Source organism: Suillus bovinus (assembly GCF_016758785.1).
Source record: "Suillus bovinus strain UH-Sbo-P2 chromosome Unknown EDB93scaffold_5, whole genome shotgun sequence".
Lineage (NCBI taxonomy): Eukaryota > Fungi > Basidiomycota > Agaricomycetes > Boletales > Suillaceae > Suillus > Suillus bovinus.
Window position 1 is genome coordinate 101,921 of NW_024542061.1, and position 17,999 is coordinate 119,919.

At 49.5% G+C, this 17,999-nt stretch overlaps 7 protein-coding genes across 7 annotated transcripts; 5 read left to right on the forward strand and 2 right to left on the reverse strand.

The window, feature by feature from the left end:
- Positions 1–10: 10 nt before the first annotated feature.
- On the forward strand, positions 11–3,483 carry EDB93DRAFT_1238009 (uncharacterized protein; the record flags this gene model as incomplete). Its single annotated transcript, XM_041451497.1, has 15 exons — positions 11–123; positions 181–514; positions 566–763; positions 795–840; positions 915–1,133; positions 1,183–1,383; positions 1,449–1,525; positions 1,576–1,763; positions 1,812–1,885; positions 1,936–2,046; positions 2,093–2,318; positions 2,366–2,486; positions 2,578–2,703; positions 2,773–3,040; positions 3,200–3,483. The coding sequence occupies 15 exons, from the start codon at positions 11–13 to the stop codon at positions 3,481–3,483; spliced, it is 2,586 nt and encodes an 861-aa protein (XP_041311948.1).
- Positions 3,484–3,750: 267 nt separating this feature from the next.
- On the forward strand, positions 3,751–5,216 carry EDB93DRAFT_654126 (pseudouridine synthase). The gene is made up of 4 exons (XM_041457002.1): positions 3,751–4,115; positions 4,180–4,235; positions 4,292–4,446; positions 4,509–5,216. The coding sequence occupies exons 1-4, from the start codon at positions 3,866–3,868 to the stop codon at positions 5,074–5,076; spliced, it is 1,029 nt and encodes a 342-aa protein (XP_041311949.1). The 5' UTR covers positions 3,751–3,865; the 3' UTR covers positions 5,077–5,216.
- A 59-nt stretch (positions 5,217–5,275) lies between these two features.
- Positions 5,276–5,907, forward strand: EDB93DRAFT_654346 (uncharacterized protein). The gene is made up of 6 exons (XM_041457004.1): positions 5,276–5,365; positions 5,421–5,428; positions 5,482–5,528; positions 5,586–5,620; positions 5,679–5,812; positions 5,882–5,907. Exons 1-5 carry the CDS (start codon positions 5,356–5,358, stop codon positions 5,792–5,794), a joined length of 216 nt encoding a protein of 71 aa, XP_041311950.1. The 5' UTR covers positions 5,276–5,355; the 3' UTR covers positions 5,795–5,812; positions 5,882–5,907.
- Positions 5,908–6,181: 274 nt separating this feature from the next.
- Positions 6,182–7,656, forward strand: EDB93DRAFT_654293 (uncharacterized protein). Its single transcript, XM_041457003.1, has 5 exons — positions 6,182–6,474; positions 6,546–6,911; positions 6,966–7,056; positions 7,110–7,296; positions 7,354–7,656. The coding sequence occupies exons 1-5, from the start codon at positions 6,369–6,371 to the stop codon at positions 7,639–7,641; spliced, it is 1,038 nt and encodes a 345-aa protein (XP_041311951.1). The 5' UTR covers positions 6,182–6,368; the 3' UTR covers positions 7,642–7,656.
- A 474-nt stretch (positions 7,657–8,130) lies between these two features.
- Positions 8,131–12,613, forward strand: EDB93DRAFT_654475 (NAD(P) transhydrogenase beta subunit-domain-containing protein). The gene is made up of 20 exons (XM_041457005.1): positions 8,131–8,311; positions 8,367–8,447; positions 8,506–8,923; positions 8,979–9,068; positions 9,122–9,125; positions 9,175–9,237; positions 9,293–9,508; positions 9,560–9,604; positions 9,652–9,690; positions 9,748–9,826; positions 9,873–10,322; positions 10,370–10,522; positions 10,575–10,715; positions 10,774–11,361; positions 11,413–11,466; positions 11,514–11,593; positions 11,646–11,798; positions 11,850–12,207; positions 12,257–12,331; positions 12,387–12,613. The coding sequence occupies exons 1-20, from the start codon at positions 8,218–8,220 to the stop codon at positions 12,416–12,418; spliced, it is 3,213 nt and encodes a 1,070-aa protein (XP_041311952.1). The 5' UTR covers positions 8,131–8,217; the 3' UTR covers positions 12,419–12,613.
- A 38-nt stretch (positions 12,614–12,651) lies between these two features.
- On the reverse strand, positions 12,652–14,295 carry EDB93DRAFT_654524 (nucleotide-sugar transporter). The gene is made up of 3 exons (XM_041457006.1): positions 14,017–14,295; positions 13,595–13,911; positions 12,652–13,536 (listed from the first exon to the last, which is right to left on the reverse strand). The coding sequence occupies exons 1-3, from the start codon at positions 14,160–14,162 to the stop codon at positions 12,809–12,811; spliced, it is 1,191 nt and encodes a 396-aa protein (XP_041311953.1). The 5' UTR covers positions 14,163–14,295; the 3' UTR covers positions 12,652–12,808.
- EDB93DRAFT_654545 (uncharacterized protein) lies at positions 14,272–16,768 on the reverse strand. The gene has a single exon (XM_041457007.1). It carries the CDS (start codon positions 16,607–16,609, stop codon positions 14,603–14,605), a length of 2,007 nt encoding a protein of 668 aa, XP_041311954.1. The 5' UTR covers positions 16,610–16,768; the 3' UTR covers positions 14,272–14,602.
- Positions 16,769–17,999: the final 1,231 nt, after the last annotated feature.

The window sequence follows — 17,999 nt, forward strand, 5'->3', positions numbered from 1 at the left end:
TCAAGGAGAAATGTACCCCGACGCCCGAAACTCTCCCTCCAAGGGAAAAGCGAAACAAGCTGATGCACAAAACTGGCACTCCCACTGGTGGGATTTTCATCCACTAGCAGATCATCTCCAAAGGTCACTTCCATTCAATTTACTCAAAAACTTTCATCTGATTTGTGTCTCTGTTTCAAGACCCGTCGCGTGGTCCAATGCTTCAACCATATTCACTCCCCATCCCTCTCAGCCCTTAATACTCGGAAGATTCTTTTCTTCCTCAAAGCAGTTTCTCGTCACATCTCCCGATCAAATATTGAACAATCCTGCTGCTTATGAACCTCCAAATGTTATCACAGTTTCATCCAATGACCATTGGTTATTCGCATACTTTCCAGGCCGCGACTGTGACGGCGTCGGATGTCTGTGGCAACGTGGATACACTATTGACAAGTGGAATATCAGAGACTACTGGGCTTGCGAACGAGGCGCTGGTATAATCAACGCTGTGTTCGTCGGCGCTGAACGCGAGGTGACATCATATATTTTCTCTCGACATTCGAATCGTTAAACGTCATCCTAGTGGGTCACATGCCCAGATGGTTCCACCACCCGCTTGGCTCAATGCGGGCCTCTGACCCCTGTGTCTAACCCCACTCTACTCACAGTAACCCAGGCTCACCAGTTAAATGTCTACTTCCTGCGGACTTATGCATCAGGTGTAAAATCTTTGACCTGTTCCCTTGTACAGCCATGCTATACTGCTGAGAACATTAGTCAAGTTACTTCAAGATCCTCCTCGTGGACCCAAGACTTCCAGGCTCTGCAGTGCGGCTTCGTTTGGCTTTATTTATCATGGTGAGTCTGTACCTTCGGCCATCAGTCGCAGTCATCTGAGATCGCACGTGTCTTAGATCGTACGCGTCTTGCAGAGTCTGTGTTTATGGTTGCCATGCGATCCCGACGCTATCCGTTATCAGATACCCTAAGAGCAGCATCTGATAGCTCCCATGATCTCGGACTTCCTCTTGATATGCCCACGGATAATGAACTGGACGAGCGCCCACCATTATTGGATTGGAATTCTTACCAAGAAGAGCAAACGATCGAGCTTTGTGAAGTGAAACTACGTTTCGATGGCTCGTGCATGTGTACGTACTCCAAAATTTACACACGCAGATTTCTAATGTCTTCGTCTAGTCATCATCACCGCACCTCTCTCGCCCATCTACCATCCCGGGCCTTACCTGACCAACTTTCTGTTTATCTCGGTACCTGGGTCTAAACCAGATACCCTCACTTCACCCAAAGCATCGCCAATGAAGGACAAGCAACCCCAACGTGGTCAGCTAGAATTGCCTACAACATATCTAGTCGCATCATTCTTGGATTTCGAGGAATGTAGGTTCACTCACAGTCACATTGTTTAAGCCTTCATTTTACTCAATAATTGATTGACCGAAAAGATGCGTCGCTGCCAAAGTCTCGCATAGTTGCATATTCAATAGTCAGGGTCGTTCCTCCAAATGGAAAAATTCCTTGGGTGAGTAGCCTACTTCATCGTGAGCGAATTTCTGATTGGACTGCGGGTAGACTGCTCGGCTTGTGGGAGATCGGACTCTCTCTCCTCGCATTCTTACAGTTGCTACCCCTGGCTCTTTATCAGTCGCAATGAGAAAGGCAACAGTAGTTGTTGCAATGACCAATCCAGGGGGATCGTTGGCACGAGGCGCGGCCAAACTGAAAGAAGTCCCTGTAGGCAGTCTCGTCGCCTTGCAACTGTAAGCCGTCAATTTCAATTTCAATTCTCTTGTTCTGAATGTTACCAGACCAGACCTCTCCGATGATCCCGATTGCGATCATCCAAGTATTCTTGCACCTGTTAATAGAACGAGCAGCGATTGTGAGTCAATCTTTACGCTTGCGGAGCAATGATTAACTTTCCCGGGACAGGCCCCCTGAGTATATCTACGTCGCCTAACAAATTGCTCGCATGTGCAGTTTCGATGTTGCAGACTTCCGTTTACACTCTTCCAAGGACACGGATCACTTCAGGATCAAAAGGTCGGTAACGTGAGTATCCATCGGCGTCGATACTTACACACAATAGACACCCTACATCAGTTGCCGCTCGCACAAGCCCTGATCATTGCACTTCAATCTCGAAGATCGACAGCAGATATCTCTCACATTCTATCTCTACCAAGTACTCCAGCCACGATGCTGCACGATACGCTATTTGGTACGTTGACCTCTTATGAGGTGAATGCCCGTCTTGGCAATGCGAACTCGTTTTCGATCGTCGAAGTGATGGGAGCAGCTGTTGAGATCTATAGGTGACCAATTTCACGTTGTCCAATGCATGTATGCTGATATGCAACAGAGGGAGGGCACGTTGGACGCAGAACGAAGACGAGAAAGGCAGATATTTGATGCTCTCGCGAAACGCTCTAAATGTGTGTTCGGTGTCTGCTTGTTTTTCTGCTTTTGAAGACTGCAAAGAAGTCAGAGGGATATGACCTCGGTGAGTCTGTTGCGTCTTCACGGCCGTTAGAACAAGCACTTAAGGTGGTCGCTTTCATTATTTCAAAAGAGCCCGTCTGGCAGTTAATCAGCCTGTCAACTTGGGTTGTGGCTTTCTTGGAGGATCTCATGAAGGAATGTGTCTTCCTGGCTGACCTAGCTGACCCGACTCCAAACATGAGCCTAAACTCTAACGAAGTGATGCCGAAGGAGGAACCTATGGACGATAACCCATTTCTGCGAAATTGGCTCACATCCCCCTTTCAGCAAGCCACGAACCAATCACCTCATTCAGTGTCGCTGGACACACCGATACTTCTCCATCTAGTCCATCCACTTGCTCTTACAAATCTTAGGGCCGTGGTTTTTCACGTCAGCTCTTTTCACCAATATTTGGCCTCGATGACGGCAAAACGGGAGAATTCGCAGTTCGCGAGGGATATCATGCTGGACCTCGTCAGTTCATCTGGCTTGGACCTGAAAGTACTCGAAGACATTCTCAGCTCTGCGATCCCTGAGGCGAGTGCAATTCCAGGTGCGTATCTCAATTCCCTATGTATGTAGTCGTTGCTGAAAGCTTAACCTCATTCAGTGGAAGAAATTATGGCTTCATTCGCTGAGGGACGTCCTGTGCCTGCACAATATGAGCAATTGAAGAAGACCATTCGATCGCTTACTACAACATCTGCGATAGACAGACCTCGTTTGTTCATCAAGTCATCTGATCTGGTCGACGGGTTTGCGAATCTGTCAGCATCAGATCGACCTGTGGGAGATGATCCGGGGATGGACGTGGTGACGAAGGGAAGGCTTTTGACACAGAAAGCTGGGCTGCTTTGTTTGAGGTGCGGTGGACGATCACAGGTCGGAGGTGAGGTGATGGTTGCGGGACGTTCATCTCCGAGATGGAAGACTTGGGAAAGGATGTGGGCGGCGAGGTGCATCTGTGGGGGATCTTGGGTAAGCGGAAATATTTAGTACGTACTATGGACCTATGGTACGCTTCCTAGATGCTGCTGAACAATGTTGCATCTCCCTCTAACCATTATCGTACCGAGTCCTGATACGTATTTCCCTACACCAATGGTGCAATTTCGTGGCTGCTTTGATGGCCTGATGGTGCAACGTTGCAACTTCTAGTAAATCCCAATCTTCTGAATTGCCCACATTGATCAATCACAGACTCGCTTCCCTTTATAAGATCCGTCAGACCTAGGTCCAGGCCCTGATCAAGCTAGCTTGTGTTTACAAACAAAGTGCTACAAAGCGTCACTGGAATAAGATTTTTTTCGGGGATTTTGCACACTCTGAGTCAATTGTACCACAACACGCAGACCGTATCGAAGGTTCCTACTTCGAGATGCCAAAAGTTACGTTGCCACAGCTACCTGTGTCTGGGCTCTTCGCCATCATGAAACCTTCTGGACCGACATCGATGTCTGTCATCAATGACCTCAAACAATTGGTTGGCAACTCGCGTTTGTTTGTGGATGCAGACAAATTGGAAACACGCGGTAAAGGTAAAATCCCCATTCGGGGGAAACGCGCACGAGAGATAGTGAAGATAGGACAAGGAGGGACGCTTGATCCCCTCGCTGATGGCGTTCTGGGTACGGTAGCGTCCCGTTGCCGTAGATCCTGGAGTCATCTCATCCTTGTGACCGTCTCATCCAGTCGTAGGTATTGGGAAAGGGACCAGACGCCTCAACGAGTTCTTGGATTGTGTAAAGGTACTTGGTCCATGCAACTATGAATCAAAGTTCAAGGGTTCACCACACTTCGTCAGGAATACCGCACGACGGCGCTTTTGGGATGCGAAACTGATTCCTACGATAGTGAAGGTAGCCGAGTGCGTGTTGCACCCTGGAAGCACGTCACTCGAGAAGCCGTAGAGTCCGCATTAAGCAAATTCAGAGGGGAGATACAGCAAGCGCCTCCAATGTAAATATGTGATTTCCCTGTGATTTCCCTGCACCTTCCTGATTTCATATCATCCTTGTCAGTTTCTCCGCGCTCAAGATGGAAGGCAGACCACTGTACGACTATGCTCGGAAAGGCATACCCCTACCTCGACCTATCGAGAAGAGGAAAGTCACGATACACTCCCTAGAGATTCTCGAATGGAAAGGAAGTGACCATGAGTTCGGTTGGCCAGAAAAGGAATTCACTTCTGATGAAAAAAGAGCAATGGAAAAGGCCTTAGAAGGAGTCGAAGAAAACCCTATCATCAAAGATGAACTAGAGCCTGCAGTGGATGACGGATCTCCGACGGCATTTGTACTCAGTATGAAGGTTTCCGGTGGGACATACGTACGCTCAATCGTGCATGATCTGGGCCATGCTGTCGGATCAGCTGCCCACGTTGTAACTTTAACTCGTTCTCGACAAGGCCGTTTTGCGCTCGAACCAACTGCCGATTTTGAAGACAAAGGATGTGTCCCTTGGGACGTATTTTCGCGGGCTATTGAATCCGAGGGCGATGTAGACGAAGACGGCTGGACACAATGGGAGCGGGAAGTCATCGATCGCCTGGAAATTGTTGAAGGTCCGAAGCCACAAAAAACTTCTTGACAATACAGTACGCCCTCTTGCTGTCTCCCTGTCATTCTCTGTATTAGGTCGCGTTTGATTGGGTGATTTATTACCTGCAAATTTCGATTTCATCCGACGGGCAGACAGCTTATCGTACATTTATAGCTCTGTGCGTTTGACAATGGCCTAGTCTGTCCTACTCAGACAAATCAAAGGAAGATAGTCGTTCCTTTGTAATTAGACGAAGGCTAAGGGACGGTCCGGGCGGCATGCAAGTAGGGTCATTGGAATTCGAATGAGTTGTTTGAGCGCCGCAGCATGATGCTTAGTGTGTGGTTCTTATCACCCTCACGCTACTCAAAGTTTGATTAGGGATTTTGAAGAACCTCATGTTCGTATCTTGATGCGGAGGCGTCATAGGTTTGCTAATTTCAATAGGAGAAGTGTTTATCGTTGTTCGCAGCGCTGTTAAGCCGCTTCCGTAAAATGAGGTGCGGATTTGGTTCTTCACGCTGATGCATGATTTTCTTGACGTATTAATCCGTCAGTATGGTCTTCGTTTGTTTCATTTACCTCTGGAACAGTAAATCCCATGCTTGTGAACTGATGCGGTATCTTCTGACCCTTGTTTTTGCCCGCAGGGGCATTGCAGGAGCTTGCTTGGCTGTGGAACAGAGGATCAGATACAGTCACATGTGAGATCACTCGAATTGCCGGATCCGCAGTGGGGCCAGGTGACTTTCACGAGTACTGGTAAACCTGCGTCATTTTCTGGGTAAAAGCACGTCAAGATACTTTTGTCGCGCGTGACGCTAATTCGCCAAACTGGATTGGTTCATCGTAGGCGTGCATGAGGCTATGATTGCCGGCGAAAATCTGCGAACTATCTCCCAAAGTTGTCTCGACTGAGACCTTTACCAAATTTGCTGTGAAATTCTTTTCGCCGACATGACACTAGAAGGGTATTAACTCAATTGAACTCCATGACCTGCAGGGTTTTCATATAACGCGGTGGAGAGTTGAATGCGGCCCCTGGGTGGCGAGAATGCTCCAGAACAATTACAAGTAGGTAAGCGACCACCTCCCCGTCGCCTGCCAGCGGAGTCACATTGACTCATCGTTCGTGTTTTCTATTGCAGTTCTTGATGTTCTTTGACGAGCTTGGCGTTGTCGGGCTACTAATGAACACCCTTGAAAATGGCCAACAACGGCCCGTAACGGCCCGCCGGATCTGTCTTCGGGCCGTATAACGAGAATCTCCATCCTTATATACCCCTGCCTGCCTATGAAACTCAGGTTATTGTGTCTCCTTCACAGATCTCTTTTTCATCATGAGTTTCAACGGTAATGGTACACATATTTCAACAACTCGCCCTTTGAAACCCGGCATCTATGCGCCAATTCTATCCTTCTTCCTCCCCGAGTCCGAAGATCTCGGTCAGTCTCTCTCGTTGCATGTCTCAATAGTGTCTCGTAGTCGTAGAGCGCAGTACTGATTAGTAATTTAGATATCCCCTCTTTTGAGAACCATGTCGTCCGTGTTGCGACCGCTGGTGTGGGACCCCTATTGGCTGGGTCGATGGGCGAAGCTATCCATTTATCACATGAAGAGCGGGTGATCTTGATCAAGACTGCAAGGAAGGCACTTGATAATGCGGGATTATTAAACGTCCCAGTCATAGTTGGTATTGGCGCCGGCAGCACCCGCGAGTCCATAGACCTAGCAAATGAAGCCGCTGCAGCTGGCGCAGATTATGCCATTGCTATCACCAGTGGTTACTTTGCTGGTGCACTTGCTGGCGACAAGAAAGCACTGAAAGCTTTCTTCCAAGAAGTTAGCTCTAAGAGCCCCATACCAGTCATGATTTACAATTGTGCGTGTCTTTATGTGAAAATATTTGCCGACCAGTACCTGATCGTTTGCCTAGACCCCGGTGCCAGTGGAGGTATCAATCTAGACTCCGACCTCATCACCGAGCTCGCCATTGAGTGCCCCAATATCTGCGGTGTCAAGCTTACGTGAGTTACTCATTCATCGTACATGTATAGTGTGTATTGATCGTGTCGATTAGTTGTGGAGATGTTGGGAAGCTTACTCGCGTGGCAGCTACGGTATCAGATCCGATGTTTTCATCCCTCCACCCCCGGAAAAACAAGAATGCGCCTTTCCTTGTCCTTGGCGGATTCAGTGACTTCCTTTTACCATCGGCATATTCAAATGGGCACGGTGCTATCACTGGCCTCGCGAATATTGCTCCCGTACGTCCCCAGTTTCGTACGGAATTTCTCTCTCCTTATTTGCGTTTGTTTTTATAGTACTCTGTTGTAAAACTCTTTGAGTTAAGCGAGGCCTCTATGGTTGATCCTTCCTTCCTTCCCGAGGCACAGCGGCTGCAAGGCATCGTTGGGCGTGCAGACGCTACTATTGCAAAGACATCTATTTCAGGAACGAAATACCTTCTCGAGAAATTGTACGGGTACGGTGGCCATCCCCGAAGGCCCCTCCCGCCCATTGACCCTGTAGCAGCTGAGGCCTTGTGGGAGCATTCGCATACACAAGCCCTCGTGCGTCTTGAACAGGAGGTCAGAGGCCAGGTGCAATAAGGGCGAGTCAGGGACTGAGGGCACGGGTCGCTATGGTACATTCATTCGATGACGACACATTTCGTGTACATATGCAATCACAGTGGCAAATATTCGACTCCGGCTCTTTGTTCTCGACTTGCATGCTGGTACTGTAAAGCCGCGTGTGATTGGCGCCAATGGTCGGACCGCCCGTGACGTTTCCGTGAGAGTCGGAGGTCGCGGCCCGCCTTGTCTCGGTGTGCTAAATCTAATATTTCTATCAGTTTGAGTAGCGTACACCCGTACGTACGTTTCAGGATGAATTCAAAGTAAGTCCGTACGCTAAATTCATGCGGGCACGTGGCAGCTTTGGAGTCGAGATGAACGATGTCTCAGGCTTTATATATCCTGCTACTAATCGATGGCCAGCGCGCGGCTCAGTAGTTCATTCGGAATTCAGGGTGAGGAAGGCCTAGGGTGCCGCGGGCCTTGTTTTTCCGATGATGATCTCTATTTACCTCCGTTATCATGAAACTATGTATTTAACGAGTGTTTTATGTAACAGTAACACATACGCTCATCTAGCTCAGACCGTCTCCTCCGTAGACCGCGACCATGTCCATGCTGGCATTCAGGCCGCCAGCAGCGAGGTTGGGCTGTCGGCCAGTTTACACTTCAAGGCGCAGCAGCCTCCGATCACTCACTTCAGGTTAGCCAAGCACTGTTGGGGTCCGGATTGGCCTATGACATATCATCACTTACAGCACTAGTGCTTCGCTCATTTCATTCGTCATCGCGTAATGCAAACAAAGTCGAAGCCGTTCAAGATGCACAAAAGGTTTCTGGTATGTTCTTATCCTTCATCTCAACACGAGGCCTCTTCTTCACACGTTTTGACATCAGGCATCCCTTACGCGTCTCTGACAGTCGGAGCCCCGCGAGAGATATTCCCGGATGAGCGAAGGGTATCTCTTACGCCTCATAACGTCACCCTCCTCAGGAAGAAAGGTTTTGCTAATGTTCTGGTTGAGAAAAACGCTGGTGCACAGGCTCAGTTCCTGGATGAAGAATATGTCGCAGCCGGCGCTGCTGTCGTATCTCGAGATGAGCTCTTCGATAGAACGGACATCATGCTCAAAGTGCAAGCACCATCCATCGCTGAAGAGGCCAAGGGCATGAAGGAGGGAAGCACGGTCATTTCATTCCTATACCCCGCAAAAAACAAGGCCGTGGTAGATGCGCTGGCTTCACGAAAGGTTACTGCATTTGCTATGGACATGATTCCTCGTATCTCTCGTGCTCAGACGTTCGATGCGCTGAGGTCAGACTCAATTACGGCTAGGCATGCAGAAGCTAGCATTGACCAGCATTAACAGCTCTATGGCAAACATTGCTGGTTATAAGGCTGTATTAGAAGCCTCTAATCATTTTGGAAGATATCTTACGGGTCAGGTTACCGCAGCTGGGTCAGCCTCGATTGTTCGTTTTGTTTTCTATGCCTACTGACAGCGTCCTTTAGGAAGGTATGACATTTACGGCACACCTGTTTGACGTTGTCTCATACATCCTTAGATTCCACCGGGCAAAGTTCTCGTCATCGGTGCAGGTGTTGCTGGATTGAGTGCCATCGCTACTGTAAGAACAATCTGATGCTCCTGCTCATGTCTTGCTCATGATACCGTTACGCTAGGCCCGTCGGCTTGGTGCCATTGTTCGCGGTTTTGATACACGATCTGCAGCTCGTGAACAGGTGCAGTCTCTTGGTGCAGAGTTCTTGGAAGTCTCCATCGAGGAAGAAGGCGGAGGCGCCGGTGGTTATGCGAAGGAAATGTCTAAGGAGTTTATTGAGGCCGAGATGGCGCTGTTCTTGGAACAGTGCAAGGAGGTCGACATTGTCATCACTACGGTGTGTGTCGTTGCGATTTTTCTTGGCCCTTTCGCTAACCAGTGTTTATAGGCCCTCATTCCTGGCAAACCTGCGCCCAAACTGATTCTCGATTATGCAAGTATCCACTAGAGGGTTTATGACGTATCTTACCGTTGTCTTAGATGGTCGCAGCTATGAAGCAGGGTTCGGTTATTGTGGATGTGAGTCACTATTGGCAAAGACTCAAAAATTTCACTATTGATGACTCTTACACTTAGATGGCTGCCGAAGCTGGTGGTAACTGCGAAGGGACGGTTCCTGGGAAACTAGTAGTGAAGAACGGCGTGACGATAATAGGTATGCCATCTGTTTTGCGCGATAAATAAAATCTCAAAGGATCAAGGTTACACTGACCTTCCTTCACGACTTCCAACGCAGTCGTCTACTCTGTATTCGAACAACATCACCAAGTTTTTGTTGTCCATAGGAGAGAACAACGCCTTCAATGTCGATCTTACAGATGAAGTCGTTCGTGGTTCTATTGTTGTCCACCAAGGTGCCATTCTCCCTCCTGTGCCACGACCTGCTCCTCCTCCTGCCCCGCGTCCCACTCCAAAGGTGGAGGAGAAGGCAGAGACTCTGGCCATCACTCCCTGGCAAAAAGCTACTCGTGAGATTGCTACAGTCACGGCTGGAATGGGTTCCGTAGTAGCTCTCGGCAAGATGACCGGCGCCGCCTTCATGAGCAACTTCTTCACGTTTGGTCTTGCGGGTCTTGTCGGATACCGAGTCGTCTGGGGTGTCGCTCCAGCTCTGCATTCCCCCCTGATGTCCGTTACCAATGCTATATCTGGTATCTACCTTTTTTTCGGGTATGAAACCGTACTGAGTGTTTCCCAGGCATGGTTGGTGTCGGTGGTTTGTTCGTTATGGGAGGAGGATATCTTCCAGAAACCATTCCTCAGGTATTGGGCGCTCTCTCCGTACTCCTCGCTAGTGTCAATGTTGCCGGTGGGTTCGTCATAACAAAGCGGATGCTTGATATGTTCAAGAGTGAGTCGAGCCTTGATTTCGTCTGCTACCCCAGTTTAACATAGCGTAACAGGACCAACGGATCCTCCGGAATACTCTTGGTTATACGGTATCCCAGCTGTCGTATTCACTGGTGGTTTCTTGGCTGCTGCCAGCACTGGTATGGCCGGCCTTGTACAGGCAGGTTACCTGACAAGCAGCATGCTTTGTATTGGTAAGCACGTTTCGTTACTTGACGAGAACGAACCTAATAGACTATGCGTGGCCTGCAGCCTCTCTATCTGGGTTGGCTTCTCAGGCAACTGCACGACAAGGGAATGCACTGGGAATACTCGGTGTCGGATCAGGCATCCTTGCCTCACTTCTGGCGGTCGGCTTCCCCCCGGCCCTGCTTGCCCAGTTTGCTGGTGTTGCTACTATTGGAGGTACAATCGGTGCCATCATTGGTCGCCGTATCACGGCCACCGAGCTTCCACAGATGGTAGCCGCCTTGCACTCTGTTGTCGGACTCGCTGCTGTTTTGACCTCCATCGGCAGTGTCCTCGCTGACCCGTCTCATCTCCCTACGTTACACCTGGTCACTGCCTATCTCGGGGTTGTTATTGGTGGTATCACCTTCACTGGCTCCATTGTCGCTTTCTTGAAGCTCGCTGGAAAAATGAGCTCGAGGCCGTTGATGATGCCTGGAAAGCACCTCATTAACTCTGGTTTCCTCGGAGCGAATGTATTGACCATGGCTGCTTTTGTTACGGCCGCCCCAACAGTACCCTTGGTTGCTGCCGGATATCTTGGAGTGAGCGCGGCTCTCAGTTTCATCAAGGGCTTTACGACGACAGCTGCTATTGGTGGTGCCGACATGCGTGTGTACGATTTCAAGTATTTGTAGTCAGTTTCTGACACGTTGTTTGAAGCTGTTGTCATCACTGTCTTAAACGCCTACTCAGGGTTCGCGCTGGTCGCAGAAGGTGAGCGTCACGGCCGAGCTTCAAGCATGTGTCTGACCTTTGGATAGGCTTCATGCTGGACAACCCCCTCCTTACGACAGTGGGTTCGTTGATCGGTGTCAGTGGTACAATCCTATCATACATCATGGTACGTACCATATACCTCCCAGATTTAGAGTGGCTCAAACAAGATCTTGCAGTGCGTGGCGATGAACAGATCGATAATAAACGTTCTGTTTGGCGGCATTGGTACCGTCGCACCGAGTGAGACCGCTCAAATTGAGGGCACTATCACGAAGACGAACATCGAGGACACGGTAGAGGCTCTTGCCAATTCCGAGAGTGTGATCTTGGTAAGCCCTGATCATCGAACCAGTTTGATCCACCGCCTAATGTAGATCCAGGTTGTTGGGTATGGCATGGCCGTCGCTAAGGCCCAATATCCTATAGCAGAAATTTGCGCTATGCTGAGAGCGAAGGGTATCAAAGTGCGCTTCGCTATTCACCCTGTCGCTGGTCGCATGCCTGGCCAGTGCAACGTCTTGCTGGCCGAGGCATCTGTGCCCTATGATATCGTCTTGGAGATGGACGAGATCAACGATGATTTCAATGAGACTGATGTGACGCTCGTCATCGGCGCCAATGATACTGTAAACCCTATCTCCCTTGAACCTGGATCTCCGATTGCCGGTATGCCTGTTTTGCATGCATGGAAGAGCAAACAGGTCATTGTGATGAAGAGAGGAATGTCCAGTGGTTATGGTACGTGGTCAACTTCACACTGTTAAATGGTCTATTTACGTTCTTGCAGCCGACGTCCCGAACCCTATGTTTTTCATGCCAAATACGAAGATGTTGTTTGGTGATGCTAAAGATACATGCGATGGTGGGTATACTTGTGAGACCATAGCTTTCTTTTACTAATAAGGCTTTCTTTGCAGCCCTCAAGAGAGGCTTGGAGCAGAGAGCATGAGGTCGCATATTCTTATCTATCTGTCGGACCTGATCATGTTGTACATCATACTCCTTTGCATCGCTTTCGATCTCTAACAAGAGAATCACACAAACTACGAGAAAGCTTCCATGGAGTATTGATTGTATTGTATATCACATTGTGTATCGTAGGCCGACCATCGTCGCGTAATCAAATTAGGACGATAGGGACACGGAATAGTAGATGTACCGTAACTTAAGCGTCCAACGAACTATGCATGTCCAAATGTAACAAGAATGACCGTCCTTATCGGTGTAAATAAGTGGTCGAAGACAGTGTTCCGAGCACTCCCGGAGTGACGACGACGGGCTGAAAGAGTCCGGCTGGTAAACGTGGCATGTCCCAATGCGCACTACCATACTCTAACGCTCAGTTCTTGCCCACGTACACTAGTCTTGATGTGCTAGGGTTCCGCCCGGGCTGGTTGTACAGCCATGTTGCGATAAGGACGATGACAGAGCCAAGGATGAACGTGAACGTCATCTGGAAATCGAAGAGTGCAACTGACGCCAAGAATGAGATAACGATGCTCAAACTCGTGGCGAAGCCCTTGAGGATATTGTCAGAATACTTGATGACCATAGCAGTGACCAGGCCACCGAGGACTTGAATGGCAACCGTGGCCCACGCCCAGGCGCCAAAGTTCTCAAACAAAGAACTGAGGAGTCCCGTTTCGGATGGTCGTGAGAGGATGATGGGTACAAGTGCAGGTAGGAGTGAGAATGCAGAGAGTTGTACATTGCGGATCCAAAGATCTGACTGAGAATTTTTGAGGACCATTTCAAAATAGACACCTGCGAGGCCGGATGTGAAACATGCGGCAAAGACCGCGAGGAATCCCTTGAGGGCGTTCATCGAGGTGCCATGGAACAATAGCGAGGATGCCTTGCTCGTATCGCTCACGCCAGTCTGTATCTGCACCACACCAACTCCGATAGCAAGGAACAGTAGTGCTAGCCATTGGCTGGCACTTAACTGCTTTCGCAGAAGTATAACCGAGAACGCTGCCGTAGAAAGTATCTTCATCTGATAACTGACTTGGAAAGTTGCCGCTTCTAAATTGGTGGCAGCAACATATTGCAGATTATTCTGAATGACTGAAATCCATGAAGCGAGATTAATGAGAGCAACACATGTGCAGCACGGGGTACATACCATACAGGATGGCGGGTATCGACAACTTCCAGCAATCTGGTGAAAAGACTTCTCTGCCAAGTCTTCGGACACGCAAAAGAACCTTTGCAGGATGCCAAAAGCGGCTGACAGTGAGTGGTAGCTGTGGGGTGTCGGACGTGTAAGGCGTGACACGGTGTATACGGGCGAAAGCGATGGCGAGTGATATAAACCCTTTGAGAAGCTCGTTGAGAAGAACGGCGGTTGGTGCAGAGTAAGACTGGGATGGAGGGATGGACACGCGAGAATAGTGCATTATTAATGTTAAAAGAGAATTCTGAACCGCCAATGTCACGAGCCTGTAGACATGAGTTGTCAGTAAGGTCGCTCACTGTTCAAGAGAAAAAAACTTGGTAGGATCATGCCAGGTCTAGATGTCGCAAGAGAAAGACGCGACTACTCACGATATGTATTTCAATGGAATGCCACGAAAGGAAGGGACAGGCGGGATATCTGCGGGCAGCAGCCCGAGTTCTTCATACTCGATATCGTCGTCGTCGCCTTTAAGGCCATGATTTTCTTGGTGGGCAGGGAGGGCGAGCTGGGACATGAGAGATACGATGGGGTATTGAAGAGAAAAAAGGTGTAAAGGGGTATCGCGCACGGGTGGTATGTGAAAAGGCGTAGTAGTACTAGTATCAGAATAACCTAGGGCGTGCCCAGCAACGACTCCAAGTTCTGGCTGTGGGTCGTCCGCAGCTGCCAGGCTTTTTTTTCCTCGCGCAGTTGGTTGGAATTCCTTGTCCGCAGCAGGAAGGAAGAGCTCAGAAGGAAGAATTTTAAACTTGCTATAAACGCCTCTCACGAATCCAGCTCAATGACAACTCCCGCATATTCACATGTACAGCTGTCAATTTTATTGACTTACCGGGAACAGTTCCTGATCGATAAGGACGCCAAGGCCCAAGGGTCGACTAGGTCGACAGTGAAACATCGCTTGTGGTATACAAAACTACAGTTCATACTAGTTTGTGCGTAAATCAATCCAAATCAGTATCCAAATGATGTTCCGCGACTTTTCCTATCCCCATCATATAACCCATAGATGCTGTATGTCGGGCTGTGATAGTCAGCATACGCTTCGGGGTTTGCGTGACTAAGTGCCATCTGCGCAAGAGATGGTAACGGTGGAGGTGATGGAACACGCGGTGGCCTATCCTCCACTCTCTTCTTCAAGCTCATCTTTGGTTGACCAGACCCTTGGTTTTGCCCCTCATGCGTCTCCCTAGCTGCTTCGCACGGACGTATGTTCACCAGTGATGCAGTCGACTTTGACGCCGCGAAGTCCACCATCATCAGACTGCCAAGCGCCGCAGAATCAGGAGAGGACGACTTGTCGTAATTCAGCATAGCTTTAGGAACTGGTTTCTTTTGGCTGCGCGTGCCTGTCATAGTGACCTTCTTTGCCTCTCCAATTACACTCATGGAATCATCCGGATACAGCGTGGGATGAGGGGATGGCGGGACAGGCGAAGCTAGTCCAAGAGCACAGGTTAGCGCCTGTGTCTCACGGCCTCGATGAGACCCAGAACGTTGCAATCCCGGATGGGTGCGATCAGGTTGGGAGCCATCTTGCTGTCTGCGGTCTTTTGACCATGCAGAAGGAGCTACGGAGGTGCGAGGATATGAACCAGGTGTGTAATATGATGATTTAATGCGTGTACGACCCCCGTTCTGCATGCTTCTCTCTGGTCCAGGTGAGGTTGGGGTGGTGTCCATTCCACCGTAGGCATAGCTCTGGGAGCGTCGCAGCGAGGAGGCATCTTTGGCGTTAGGAGGAGCAACCATGCTATTACGCGCACGTCCTGCCGCAACCCTGTCCTTTGCACGTGTCATGGTTTGTCCATCGCCCGTCAGAGGCGCTGTGCTCTCGATGGCCACGCCCACATTCGTCGCACCATAGTAGGTAGTGTTGGCCGGCGAGTTTGGGTAAAGAGACATGGAGACAGTGGAGAGCCGAGAGACCGCGCGAGTGATTGCATTTTGGATAGGCTGTAGGGGTGGTTGGGTCCTTTGTCCAAAATTGCCTTGCCCAGTAAAAGGGTATTGGTTCTGCCCACCAAAAGAGGTCCTTTTCTCGGAAAGCAAGTTCTCTTGACTACCTGATCCTCGCACGGGTTCGCCTGACGATGACTTTGAGACTATGACAGTTGGTGCCGGCTTTGGAATTCCGGAGTGATACTGGGTCCATGTCCAGAGTCCCGTATTTCCTGGTGCACTCCTCAGCGAGGGAGAAAATCTTTCCTTGCCTCCAAAAACCGGGGATCCGGATCCCTTGTTCTCAAAGTGGTTTGGGAAGTCACCATCTTGGAGAATGGGAAGAGAGGGTGTTGGACACTTGCGGCGGCGGGGACGTCTCAAAAGTCTTATCATTATGAATACCCCAAGTAATGCGACACCTCCAACAACAGAAAGTGCGATTATTGCCGGTTTTGAGATTTGGTGCGAAGACTGATGTTGGACTTGTGCTGATGGGACAGCATTGTGGGACTGAGTTGAATTTGTCTGAGAGGAAATAGGCGTTATTACGATAGCATGGGCATTGTCTGCAGTTGGTGTGGGCTCAAGCGAGAGTAGTGGTGGTAACGGGGTGAAGGTTGACACAGAAAGCGCGCTGATGGACTTGCCGGTGGCCGCTGCAGCGTGGTACTCCTGGGACTGATGAATTACAGAAGGAGATACAGTAATTGGCGGCGGCGTAAAATACACTGTACCACCACTTGGAGGAGGAAGGCCAGTGTCTGGTACAGGATTCGGTACGTTCGTCATCTCCTGGGAGTCGTAGTCCGCGACACGAACAGGCCTGATGGAGGTCGCCTTTGCTTTATCTTTTATCTTAGAATGCGCTTTCTTGGAAGTCGGTTTAGAGGTGGGCATTTTTTTTGCGCTGATAGCAGGCATCGAGGCAGCGGCGGGATCCGAGTCATCCACAGAAAGGAGCGCTCGAGCGGCGGAAGATAAAGAGCGACTCTTTTTCGTTTTGTCTATCTGGTACATTGCAGCCTGGTTGTCGGCGGCCAGCGCAGAGGGATAAAGGAGGGAATGCGAAATGATAGGTTGGCACGAACTCGATAAGATGTAAAACAAGAAAATCAACCACCAATAGATTGACGCGTCAAGAGCACGTGCATTGATTTCTTATGTAAGTCTATTTCTCTGAGGCAGTCGATCGATGAAGTCCACTCGCTGGTATACGAATAACCTTATAGGCAACTCCGTCGTGCTTAGCTAATGAATCAGTGGCAGTGCCCATTCAATCTATCACCTAATGGACCCTGAGCTAGTTGACCATACATCGGAGTCCAGGCAGGTCTGGTTCATTTTTCGCGTCGCACCCCAGTTTGTGAATGCACCCCAATTTTATATTGAGCCTTTTCATAGATCCGCAGACTGCCCTCGGGCAGAATATTAGTACGTGACTGCAGCCAACACATACACACTCAGCGCAACGCAAAGGTCATATGGACATCTTCGATCATAGGCGCGTCCGTCCTTGCGTGCTAAGCGGGATTTTCAATTAAAGTTTTCCCATTTAGTAGTGATTCGGTAGAGTCGCAGCCGACCCAGATCCTACAGCATGCACTTACGAAACAAAAATCAATTGCGGAGCATAGCGACCAGTGGGGTTTGAATCACGAATGCGAACAAGAGGGAAACGACAGAAACCTCAGTGCAAGCCTATCTATTGATTCCATGATGATTCCGCCTGCTCGAAGTTCAACATCCCGCTATCAGCTTAACTTGCTCGCCCCAACACAGACCCAGCCGCATAGGGAGGAGGAAATAGTCGAGGAAGATTCCCAGAAAGAAAACACTCCAGCCTCAAATAATAAGATTAAGCACGAAAACATTGCACGCACCCGCTCGTCGTCCCCGCAAACATCTTCTACCAACGTAAAGGGTCCCCATGCCGATCTTTTGAGCCACCCTGACTCACGTACAGCATCTGGTATCGGAAAGGCGAATGGTGAGCCACCAATCAGCCTTTGTACTATTTACTTTAAGATCGTGACATCTTTGTTACCTTTTAGTCCCAAAGTCTGTTTCCTTTCAGTCCCCTCGTTCAGCAAGGCTTGCCCAGCCACTTCTCCAACCTACCAAATCCCTCCCTGTGGCACCCAGCCGACGTCAGAGATCTCCCTCCCTTTGCTCACAAGATTCCTTCGGTGGCGCAGTATCACAGGATCCTGCAGCAAAATACATTGCACAGGCCACTCAGGTTTTTGACGTGCCACTCTCTGACCTAGGACGCCCTACTACAAACGATCTCGCCATGGATGATTTCATGGATGATTCGTCCAAGTCCCAGGAGGAGGATGGTGATTCATGGATGGATAAAATACGGCGCGCTTACGCGCAATCGAAATCCAGCGAACCCAGTGGCAGC